The sequence below is a fragment of the Leuresthes tenuis genome, unplaced genomic scaffold (genome assembly GCF_036924035.1).
Source record: "Leuresthes tenuis unplaced genomic scaffold, fLeuTen1.0.hap1 SCAF_14, whole genome shotgun sequence".
Classification (NCBI taxonomy): domain Eukaryota; kingdom Metazoa; phylum Chordata; class Actinopteri; order Atheriniformes; family Atherinopsidae; genus Leuresthes; species Leuresthes tenuis.
This window is the reverse complement of record NW_027325368.1, coordinates 9,675,373-9,687,981: the sequence shown is the minus strand read 5'-3', so window position 1 is coordinate 9,687,981 and position 12,609 is coordinate 9,675,373. Positions and strand designations below refer to the sequence as shown.

General features: G+C 39.0%; 1 protein-coding gene across 1 annotated transcript; it reads right to left on the bottom strand.

Moving 5' to 3' along the window:
- Nucleotides 1–5,768: 5,768 nt before the first annotated feature.
- LOC140268747 (protein-lysine 6-oxidase-like) lies at nt 5,769–11,585 on the bottom strand. Its single transcript, XM_072363721.1, has 7 exons — nt 10,667–11,585; nt 8,386–8,494; nt 7,812–7,949; nt 7,432–7,588; nt 6,535–6,630; nt 6,303–6,418; nt 5,769–5,977 (listed from the first exon to the last, which is right to left on the bottom strand). Exons 1-7 carry the CDS (start codon nt 11,475–11,477, stop codon nt 5,971–5,973), a joined length of 1,434 nt encoding a protein of 477 aa, XP_072219822.1. The 5' UTR covers nt 11,478–11,585; the 3' UTR covers nt 5,769–5,970.
- Between the last annotated feature and the right edge of the window lie 1,024 nt (nt 11,586–12,609).

The window sequence follows — 12,609 nt, the reverse complement described above, 5'->3', positions numbered from 1 at the left end:
ACATTTATCTATGTTGAATAAGGTCAGTGTTCATTCTGATTTAATTCAAGTTTCAAAACAAGTTCATGTGTGCGTGTGACATTAACTGTGGTTGCACAGTTTTTGCCATGTTCTAAACACAAAGAGGGGAAAAAAAATCTCCTTATGTCACAGATGTGTAGTGGAGGAACCAAATGCAGACTCATTGGCAGGGGGCAAGCAGTGGATGGGTAAAAGCTTATTCTAAAAAGCTAAATCTAAATCACAAACCAAAGGTCCAGTAAGGCAACAAAATCTAAAGCTTAAAACTCAGATCCAAAAATACATAGTGGGGCAGAGCAGGACAGGGCAGAGTAGAAAACAAGACATGAATCTAAGAGAAGGATCGAGCAGTGAGTAAAAGAAACCTGATTGATATACTGACATTGATGTAAAACAAGTGTTTTAATGTAAACACCAGTTTTAAAACAAGAAATGAGGAAAAAAAAAGAAATTACCAAGAAACAAGCTCCAGCTAAATCAAATAGGATGTAGGGTAAAGTAACACATAGAACATCATGAAGGAAACAAACCCAGAACTATAGGTCAGAAGGTTACTGCATGTAATCCTCTTGTTTAGATCTTGATTATAGGATACTTGGTGAGTTCTGAGGAGTTTCGTCTAAAAAAAAGAAAAAAAAGACATAACTTTCAGTTTCTAATCAAGTTATATCAAGTATATCCGAAAAACTTTTGTGTCTCTCATATCACACTTTAGCCATTGCCTTCATGGCTGGGAGAAAGAGCACTAAACAGGATGCTAGATAAAAAAAATTTAATTAATGCAAGTGTTTAAAGAAAGAGATGAACTGCTTAGAGATAGTACGGTGGATCAACAAAAGGAAATCTATAAGCCGTCCCTCCCTCCAAATACCACCCAAGTTACAATACCACCCAGCTTGAAAGAGTAACAGTATTCAACATCAGTCCCACTCGAACATGGCTCCAATGTTTTGTCTCTGAGCTCGACGTAGTGTTCACCGGTCTCATTTATGACAGCTAGCCTGCTGCTTGTGTAAGTAACCTCAAGTGAGGAAGTATCCCACTGTGTCTGCCCCAGGCTCCCTCACTGGTCTCCGGCTGACCCCAGCTCTGTTCTTAATCTCAGCAGCATGACAGAAGTGCTGAGGAATTTCTCTGCTCTGTGCCTAAACCAACCTGTCTAGGTGCTCTCTTTCTACTGAGCACGTTCATCTGTTACGTCCCTGCCGACTCTCACGTGGGGCAGCTTTGTTGAAATACAACCTGCAAATACCAAACCCTGCCCTTAGTAACCTCTCCAAACACTGCCCACCTACGTGCAGATGCACCCGGAAAATGTCTCTCCCTGCCATTGTATGTTCAGTGTAGGCTGCAGGCACATGGCAAAACCTGCTCCATCCACACCTTACCTACCTGTAAGTGGGATTGTATGTTCTGAGGTCAAATGAAATGTGCCAACCTGGGCTTTTTTTTTCTTTGACTTTGTCAGTGCTGTTCTTTGCTTGTATAAGGCTAACGAGAAACTGTCCAGATGTTGGTGTGAAGCCCCACAGCTAAGCAAACAGTTTTCTCTACAGCATGACATGTTTAAAATGACATTTTGGTCTAAAAAGGGGCAGACGAACAGATCTGATTGTCTCACTGGTTTGAACAGGTTATAGTTAATCCTTCTACTTGCAGTGATGGACATGTTGGTCTGACTTATGTCATCGAATGAAAGTTGGGTCAAGAGAGTGACAAATAAATAAACCTGAAAGTTTAGAACCTAATGATGAGGAAACAAAGACACATTGTGCTATGTATGATTTCATAAGTCTGGTATCAAATTTATTTTAGTGTTATGTTAATTCGGTCATCTGCCAGTAGCTTCATATGTTTGTTACCCACTGAAACAGAGTAATTCGAAGGAAAAATAAGGAATATTTTTTCTGCATCAGAGCACAAATATGAAATCCATTTCATACCACTTTGCAACACAGTAATCCAGTGCCTTTTCATATTTCTTGCAGCTTGACGTGTGACAGCTCATTCCAGCCACCAAGCTAATCTCTATCAACTAATATTTGCATATAAATTTGCAGAATTAATAGGCAAAGGTGTCATTTGTAGTCCGAGGAAAACAGACCAGTCACGGTCGAGTGGGCTTTGGTTGTATGTAGGTAAACAGTCATGAGAGGAGAAGAGACGGAACAAAGTGGGAGAAACATCATTTGCATAACAATCTCTGCGACTGTCAACAGTTTTCAAAGTTAAGCTTATAAAATTGACCTGCCCTTATTCCTAGAAAATTTTGCTCATACAGCCATTAATCAGATATCTGCTGATTACACTTAAAGATGTAAAACATTAGTCAGTATTTACAGAGGTAGCATTGGGTGGTGTTACATCATTGCAATATTAAACACCATCACAACGTTCTTCTCAAGGACTGTTGAGATCACTGACTTGTCCCGGAATGATATTTGCAATGATATTTGTTTCTTTAATTGAAATGATAAAAATCAAGAAGCGTATACTTGATATTAGTTTAAAATGACAGTTCAAAAACAATTCTGTTTCATTTGGTTAAATGCATGTCACCTCGCCTCCACTGCTCGCATCTCTGGTGGGAGGGACTAAGACTCGAGGAGTTGAGGGCAGGAATCAATTTTGTGTGATTTGAGAAATGAGAAAAAGTGAATTTCTTCTGTTATTATTTGAATTGTAAAACTTCTTCAGTAGAAACGTGACACATTGTGCATTTAATGTGCATTGAAAGGTTTTATGGAAGCTCATCATTCCATTAAAATATCTCAGCAGTAATTCCATGAATTGCCATAAAAGTTTTGTAAAAACCTTTGTGTTGTCCAAAAGATCAAACTCAGTGACTCTGGTAGTCTTTACTTTCTTTGATACCTGAAATAAACTGATAGTGTTGTTGTTTTAGCAAAATGTCTTAACAGGTACTGAATAGTGTTCCATTGAACTTTCACACCACCGGCAATCCAGTTTTGGACATGCTGAGATGTTTTCTGGTGAAGAATCTCAACATGTTGATGGAGAAGCACAAAAGTTTTGAAAATGTTGTAACAAAATGCATGATTATCAAAATATCAGATCATTAGATGCTTTCTCTTTTTCACTGTTTGATGATAACTGCTATCAGGCTAAATAATTTATCAGAAATTTAAGACAGTCTTGGCCCTTTCATGGTATATTTCCATAACTTTTAACAACTGCAAACCACAGTGCAATCAGCAGTTGAAAAATGCAAATGTTCCACTCTGATTAAACTTAAGCTACACCGTGAAGGTGACTCTGATACATGTTGTTATACGTGTTAAGTACAATCTTGCAGAGCTCCTAGCGTGGCAGTGGACATATTTTCTAACAGGAGATCTAGACTTTAACCCTCCACTACAGATATCCTTTCCAACAAAAGGCATTGCCTGTTAATATTTTCATCAGAACTTCTTGACAGACTAAATTGAAGTCGACTAAATGGGAGTAGGGGGGATTTTCCAGACATTTTCAATAATATACACAATCTATGCTGGCAGGGACGCACCTTAGCAACTTCTAAACCTTTTCAGTTGAGCTTAATCTCCCTGATTCACTGCCTTCTTTAGCTGAGACAGAGCTCTGTTTCATTTTATAAATACCCAACACCTGTGCATTTAACAGTGCATACATTGTCTGGGGTGTGTTTTCCAGTACATCATTCAAAACCACCTCATAACACCGAAGACTTGTTTGAAGCAGTGAGTTTTTTTCAAATGTAAAAATCTTTCAATCAGGTGAAGCACTACCCACTACAGAATGAATGTGATCCACCCTGGTTTTTCATTTCGTCTGTCATTTATTTGGTATGTGAAACTGTCTAATGCTTGCTGAAAAAACACATTTGTCCTTGGAAAAAAATCTTCCAGTCACATGCTGCAGATACTTTTAGTGGGGTTCATCAATCCTCCTCCGAAGAGAAAATAACCCAGTGTTATTAAAAAGACCCCAAGACATAATGTGATGAATTCTGAGCCAGGGAGGAGTCCTTTATAGCGGCTGGCAAACCCTGTTTTTTACCATAGAGCAATGAGGACAGCAAGAAAAGGCCTCCATTCATTGCTCTCAGGATGTGTTTCAGTAGATGTGGCAGGGATGTACAAGATCCTGCAGCCTGTGTCTTCACAGAGGTCTGTCAGCAAACATGCCAAAAGATCTGCCCGCAGGCCTGTTTGTCTCTGAGGCCACAACCTGCTCCTCTGTTCAAGAGGAGGCAAAAAAACTATTTTGTCTTGCAGTGTGTGGAAATAATGAACAATCTGCTCTTTACTTTTATTGTCTTTGGAGTTTTAATGATAAAACAAATATTAATTTACAAATCAGAATCCTAAGAGATCAACAGAACAAGAGGAAGTTCTGGCTTTTCACGAAAGTACATTGCCTATTATTATAAAAAACTGCTATGATAATACAAATCTGAAAAACTCCTCAAATAGTATTGCTTTAAATTCAATTTACCAAACAGAATGCAGTAAATATTCCAACAATGTTTAAACAGTATTAACAACTACATTCAGTCAGTAACACACAAGTACAAATTCCTAAAAACTTACCCAACAAACTGCCCACACCACTTAATATTAAATGACATTGTAGTTTCATGATCAACAATAGGTTGAAGGATAAGTTAAGGATAAGTAAATTCTACAGTAAAAGTCAAATCTGTGAATATAAAAAGCCTGGTGCCTCTAATGTTGCAGAGAGCTCAGCTGAAGAAAGTAATATGAGTCCTATCATGAGTCCGACTTGTGTTTTGTGTTACATGACATGAAAATAGCTCCATACTTCATACAGGAACACAGTCACACCACATTGTTGTGAATCAGTCAAGAAGCAACTACTGCATCACATTCAAGAGGCTATAAAGTCTGCATTTGGAGGTTGGAGAGGTTGGCAGACAGAGCTACATAAACAACTGTCCTCTCCCAACCAGTAACTTTACTTAATTTGTCATTTTAAGTTTCATTGCTGATTTATATATCACGTACTACTTGCTTAAATATACACATTACAGTATAAACTGTTATTTTAAATAGGAAATTCTGGTTATGGTTAGGAAACATCATAGCTTGCATGTAAGACCAAATAACTGACTGCTGACTCCCACTCTCTTAGTGAAAAACTTTAAATGTATTGGACACACAACCCAGATGTCTTACAGGAATTTGTTACTTTGAAAGTTGTGCTAGACTTTTGTGTTAATCAGCATGAGTAAGAAGTTTTCTTTTTTGTGTCTATGTGACCTTTTTCCCTGCCCTCATACTGCCATATACACCCACTGGCATGTGTATCATTTACTCATGTTTGTGCAACATTTGCTCACATTTACAAAGCAAAACTGTTTAAACAATCTATTTTTCATTAAACTCCCTACATTGTTTTTACTAACAATGTAGCCTAGCTTGGAGGTTCAAGTGGAAGTGACTAAAAATGGGCATCTTTCATGACACTTAATTACTTTATCTCACCTGTATCACACTGTAGCGAATGTTTTCAGACCAAACTGCTGTTGGTTTTTGACTATGATTACATTTGTTGACAACAGTAAAAATAAAAAGAATATATAATTTTTGAAATAAAACTGTAACAATAATGAACAAAAAAACCAGCAACAAACTACACATATAAAGCAGTTAACCAACATTGAAGTAGAAAAAGTGACATCATTAGAATTTATATTTGCTAATTGTTTCTAATGAATTATGGCACATTTGAAGGAAGATATAAAGTAATTCTTATGATATCACTTGTTCAATTTCGAAAATTGCCTACCACTTATATTGTATTTAAAGCAACTTAAGACTTAATACCAGCAATAACACTTGTAATACAAACTTTACCAGCAGCACTTTTTGTTAATGTGAAGATGTCCAGTTCTGGGGGAGATGTTTTGGTGCAAAACTCCTCAAAATTATACAGAGAATGAAGATTTCAAGCCCTGAAAATAAACAGAAATCGATCTAAACACACAGAATATACAACATGTACATAAAAAATACACTCGATACAACATTTTTGAAAAGCCATCAGACAGATTTACTATTTTTAAAGAAAGTAATGATTTCAGGAACTGAGAATAGTCCTTTTTCTGCTTTGTGACATCCTTTTTTTCAGCTACACCAATGACTTTATCAAAGGAATTAAGAGTTACTCTTAACTTTTCATTTACCAAAATTATATTATGTTGATCTTATTAAGGGGTGCAACATGCTTGAACTGAAATTTAAGCTTATGCTTTGTTCATTTCCTACAGGAACTCTCACCTTGTTGTGCGACAGTTGCGTGTCTGAACATAAACTCCTGTGTACGTGAGTTCACATCTCACTATGTTGTTAGTGAAGTCTGACTCCGGAACATGGAAATTGGGATTTACCATAACCTGAAAAAAGATAAATAAAAACTTTGCAGCTCTACAGACAGGATTTCGACATATGATTGGCGCCACAGACATAACTGTGCAGGTAAAAAGATACAAACTTATGTGACGAATGTTACCTTCAAAATGTAGTTTCCCGGAGGTACATCAGTGATGTCAATCCACTGACAGTCGATGTTGGCAGCATAGGTGTCATGGCATCCTGGGCTAAGCCCCTGAAAACACAACCCGACCCACACAATGCAGTTAAAAAAGCTGTGATTCTGGACCTCTGAAATTTGATTTTCCTGCAAGTGCTATAAATGAAGGAAATTTCAGCGTAAGTTATAAAAACAGCTCTAAGAAGCAAAGTTGTTATAGGAAACCAACACTCAGAAGTGCAAAGCCTGAATCAGAGAACCCAGACAACAGATAAATAAACACTCCCATGTTCTCAGGATGTTTCTCTTTTTTCAGTGGCATGCACCAGAGTTTCAGTTACAATAACACTTCTGAAAGTGGATCTGGAGGATTTGCAAAAAAAAACCTAAAGTGCCTGTGCAGCACATAGCTGCCTATGGTAGGTCACCAACTCCTTTTTGACGGAGAAGCTTCTACCCAGTCAAACACTTTTTGAACAAATTTTAATAGGATTGGTGTTTCCAAACTTTTGATAGGTATTCTACTGTTGGCCAGGAAAGCATGTTCAAGTGTATCACCAATTTACTGTTGTAGGAGAGCCAAAAATAATTTGCTCTATAAGCTTCATATGGGATTATGCTGACCAACAAATCCACATAAAACTTGAATATCTTTAAAAATTAGAGTACGTGTGAAGTCTAGTCTGTTCAATCCAAAGGGAGAACAAATAAAGACCTAAAAAAACTTTCAAGTTCCTGCGTGAATAATATGTTTTGAATTTTATATGTCCTGACTCGACTGAATCAGCAGAGGAGTGACTTTCAGAACCAGTCAAACAGTTGAACAACTGATCCGACTGCATGATTTACTTCACACAGCATATATCTGTATATCACCTGTGTATGGGATGTGCAGGCATAGCGTCGTCTGAATCCAGGGTCACAGCCCGTGTCCTCCAGGCAGAAACTGGCCTTGTGCCCTTCAGCGACTTTACGCCCTGTGGCAATGTCCAGCAGGTCATAGTTACTGAAGGCATCCATGCTGTGGTAATGCCTGAGGGGGTAAAATAGATTAAATAAAACAGAAACAAACTTGATTTTTTTCTTGCTCCAGGGCTCATGAATGCTTCTATGGCCAAGTCTATGAGCCAAAAAAATACCAACCACTGGTATTTTCTTGGCTCATCACATCTGAATGGAGCTGAATAAATACCAACAACATTTTTTTAAATGATGGGAAATCTTTTTATTTTCACTTTTACGCTGAGTAAACTCACTGGTGACAGCTGTGCCAGTCCCACTGATATCTGGGCTTGACAGGGAGGAAGTCAGAGGTTCCTTGGTTCTTCACTTTCTGTGGGAATCGCAAGAGGACTCTGAAGTCGATGTCCCGCACGGTGGGTGCATAAGCTGACCTTGGATGGATCACAGAGGAAACAAGGATAAACTGTGCTGAAAATTGCTACTGTCTGAGCTCCTGGCTATAGTTTTCTTAAAAGTAACGGAGCGCAAATGGTTTGTTCCATTCAGCTTAATGCTTTTGGGAAAACCAACCCAGAACATTTATATCTTGGCAGGACATGATGTTGGCAAATCAGAGCTCCATAGTAAGATCAAACAGTTTTTGTAACTCCATCAACAAAACAGTTATTCCAACACATTGACAACTTCTACTTACATAATTGAATGCAATCCTAAAACAACTTAAGGCTGAAACCAACCAAAATTAAGCTTCAGTGAGTGAAAGCAAAGGAAATACTGAATGAAGGTGTGAGGGGTTTGTCTGTGTTGGAGCCTACTGCCTTACCATGTGCAGTGAACAACTGAATCACTTTTGGCAACTCAGATTACCTGGCCAGACAGTTTTCCTCAGCTGCACAGCGGAGTGCATACATCTGCATGCGCTGGATATAAGCCCCTGCTTGGATGGCATATGGGTCTGGCACAAGGTCTGGCAGTCCTGATGGTGGAGATTAAAAGGACAATTCAAGTTTTTTTCTGAAATCTTATAGCTGTCAGTTTACTCGTGCTGAGAATAATTCATTGTAAAAAAACATTTTCTATGCTAAATATGAGAGCATCTGTATGTGTGTGTTAGTTAGTATGATTTAAAGTGTTTTACATTTCCCAAGTTGAGTATGGTTCAATGGTCAAGTAACATTTTTTAAAGTGTGAAGCATTTAGGGCAGAACTGCAATGAATTATTCACAACATCGTTATTTTAGAAAAAATATGGGTTCAACTGAGACACTTTTCAGCTTCCAGTTCCAACATGCCTGGAAGGGGAGGATGAGGCAGAGCTTCCACTTGGTTAAAATCTGCAACTTCACAATTAAATGTCACTAAATCCTTTAATCGATTTTCCATACCCACCTAATCCTATTCAGGATCATGGGGGCCGCAGCCTTTCCTGGCTGCCATGCATACAAGAGGCAGGGGAAGGTCACTGGTCTATTGCAGGGCCAAATTTAATGTTTTTGAAGTATGAGAGGAAGCCAGATTACCCAAAGATAATCCACTCAAGCATGAGGACAACAACGTGGAAGCTTCTGGCTGTGAGGCACCACACCATCTTGCAGCGCTGTCATGACATGCTATGCCATAAATTTTAGCAATGAACTCAATCGAAGGTATTTGATTAACATAACTTAATTCCTTTTTAAGTTGTTATTAATACACATTTCAAGTAAGTCACTTGTACTTTGGAGTAAGAAAAAGCTTGAATAAATGTAAAAAAGATCAGAATGTAAAAAATGCTGGTGGTGGGGATGAGGGGGACAGTGCACAATGCTCTTGGATACTATTTTAATACAATAAAAGAGGTCATTCATTTTATGCGACTTTTTATTTTTACTCTTGGTTTCAAAGTTTACTTATAATTACAATTACCCAGCATTATCTTGATTGGTTAATCAACTGTTGATAAAACATTGAACAATTTTAGAGGTTTTAGCAACTTCTTTCATTTTCTTGTATCATTTCTTATTGGCTGCGATGGACTGGCGACCTGTCCAGGGTGTACCCCGCCTTTCGCCCGATGACTGCTGGGATAGGCTCCAGCCCACCCGCTACCCGATTAACGGACTGTCGGTATAGAAAATGGATGGATGGATTTCTTATTGGTGCATTTGAATAAATAAAGCAATCAGGTGATGATATCCACCTCCATTCCTTGCTGCAGCCAAGAGTCTTATATAGTTTTGATGCCTATTCACTCATAGGAAAGCGGTTCTCAACAAATAGACAGAAAAAACTTTTTTAGTTCTCAAATAGACCTTCTATCATGAATAATGCTCCTTGTATCATAGTTGTACTGTGTAGGTAACATGGCATAGACATACAAAATACATCTTACCTGCATTTTATTTGATGATGATTGAACACAATGGAAGATTTTCAGTTAATTTAATCAGATGCATGTTACTGTTCTCAAATTACAACGGCAACTTCCACAAAGTTCTTCACTTTTCCAGTCATATCAACCATGGAAACTATGTTTTCAAGGCCATTAAAAGACTCATCCCCGTGTTTGCTGCACCACAAGAGGCCAGATAAACTGACACAGACATGAAGCCACCACACAGCAAGCCTACAAAGTCAATCACATTTTCCCAGTACAAGCTGACCAGAAAAATTCATAAATTAATTTAAGAGGTGTCAGTCCTGTGCAATGAAGGTGAAAATGATTATGAGTTACAATTAACATGCTTAATTGCATGCATAGCTTGAAATAATTTTTACTTCCTTATGTGATACCAACATACTCAGATTTATAAATCTTTTAAAGTTCTGTACATTTAAGTTGTTCGAGGTAACTGTACTCACTGAAGTCTCAAAACTTATTTGTTTTTGCAACGAGTTTACATAAAGCCAACTTTTACAGTGCACACACTGCTCCTTTAATATTAGACTTCAGTAGACTGAGCCATTCAGGCTAACCCAGATGCAATTCGAGTTAATTAGGACCGTGACTCAATAAAAATGGGCAGTAAACACTAGTGGAATCGTGCACAGCTTTATGAAAAGGCGGTTTCACTGTCCACACAGTCTCCTCGCCACAGTTTTAAAACATTGTGCACATGTGATTTAATCTGGCCAAAATGATTTAATATGAAAAAACTGCTTGACTCACCATTTAGGAAATATCTTGTCATGAATCCTGAGCCTGGCGGACGGTGCGTTTGGGCCCTGCCTCTTGTGGGATACATGTTGTAGAATACAGAATTCCTGTGGTTTTTAAATAGGTTTCGAGGGTCGTCGTTAACCATGTTCTCTCCATCAGCGGTCGCCTCGTTTGAAACATCTGCACTCAGTGAAGGAAACCGAGCAGGAGCCCCAGGCTCAGACTCAAGAGCTGAAGAACGTGCCGCGATGGAGTAATCAGTCTGCGCGGATTGCCCGGAGACTGACATTGCCCCTGGCCCCGCGCGTAAATGCTGGTTTTGCGCATCGGGCCCTGGTTCCCCACCTCTGGTGTGTAGTGCAACATTATCCACAACTTCTCTTCTGCTTATGAAATCTGTTGAAGTCACCGGCGATGAGGCGTTGATGTGCTGAAGCTCTGCGTGCGTGGACTGTCTGGCCCCTGACTCACGGCCATTTAGTATCAAATACTGTCTAACATCGCGCTCTGGGCCAGGAGATCTTGGCTCTACACTGTGATCAGTCCTAAAGTGTCTGGGCTCAGCCTGTCTGACTCTGCTGCGCATCCCTGGTAAATGGCTGCTGGTGGCATCTCTCCTGCTGTTCACATAAACCCTCGAGTGGCTTCTGGACCGAACCGGGGCCTGAAACTCTGGTCCAGTGCTAAGTAAGCTGTAAACCTGCCCGTTGTTCTCCCATTGAATGCGGTGCCGCCAGGGGCCAGCTATGCGCTGCTGCCCAAAGATGAGGGAAGGCAGTCCTTGAAAAAAGTACAAAAATACAAGTAACCATCTTGCCATGACAATAAATTTCAAAATATCCTCCCGGATTGTCAGTAATTATTGCATAAACTACGTGGACAAATGTTGGTGCTCTGTAGACAGAAGATGGAAATCAAGGATGCGCTCTCAGTTCTCAGTCTTACATATGACAACATGCCACCTCTCAGAAGGGCTTACAGCTGGAGGGGAGAGGAGGGCTAAAGCCTCTTTTTCCTCATTTACTTTTTCAGCCCAGACCGTAAAGTCTAACTTCTAGAAAGAAATTTTAACCCATCCCTTGCCGTGGTTAAGTTCGGTTACATAAGTAGTCAACGTTTGCCGAGTAAACTTTACGCATGGGTGTAAACTGAAGTAACCCCAGTGTTACCAGTCCAGTTACGTTCAAATGAAAACTAAGGCCGTTAGTTTGATACCGTACACGGACCTCCCATTAGTCTTACTGATCAGACAAACGATAATAAGATTAGGTCTTTTGATTTTGATAGAAATAATTTAAGTTAACTTAAAACTTAAAAAAATTAATTTACCATTTAATAGATTTTAGAAGCTCACACAATAAATGTTTTCAGATATCAGCTGATACTTTCTGTTAAACATCCCAGCACTATGCAACAACTGTGAAAAGGATGCATTTTATAATTATACAGTTAGAAACATTTTCCACTAGGCGGCACTGTCTTATTTATTATTACAAAGGGCTGATGTGACTCAAAGCCTCAGTCCGAGATTTTGACTTTATGTTTGACTATTTTCCTCGGGAAGTTTCTTTTCTTTTTTTTTTTATAAGAGGGTCGACGTTGTTTTTTTTTTTATAATAGCATTGACACATTATCATTCTGAAGTGTCATCCGTGTAAAATGGAGTGAAGCAGATCCACGTGCACCACAGTGGATGAACCTCAGGAGGACGGCGCAGCCGCAGCTTGGTTTTGAAGTTCGCCAAAGTAGAGCTACGTGCCAAAAGTGTCGTTCACAGTTTTTAATTGATCTAGTGAGACTCAGAAGAAGACAGGGGGCCTTCTGCTGTCCAGAGGTGGAGCCTCATACTGTAATTGTCAAAGTTATCAGAGATTAAGTAGTATTTTTTTCAGGTTTGAATACAAATTATTGAATGTATACTGCTGACAGATTTCACAGCTGAAGGTTAAACT

What these genes read in the sequence shown, in the direction of transcription:
- LOC140268747 (XM_072363721.1), bottom strand. Translation starts at nt 11,477, where the DNA reads ATGGCAAGATGGTTACTTGTATTTTTGTACTTTTTTCAAGGACTGCCT. An exon ending in GACAAGATATTTCCTAAATG is followed by an intron (nt 8,495 to 10,666) that starts GTGAGTCAAGCA and finishes CTCCACCATCAG; the next exon opens with GACTGCCAGACCTTGTGCCA. An exon ending in GACTGGCACAGCTGTCACCA is followed by an intron (nt 7,589 to 7,811) that starts GTGAGTTTACTC and finishes TTACCCCCTCAG; the next exon opens with GCATTACCACAGCATGGATG.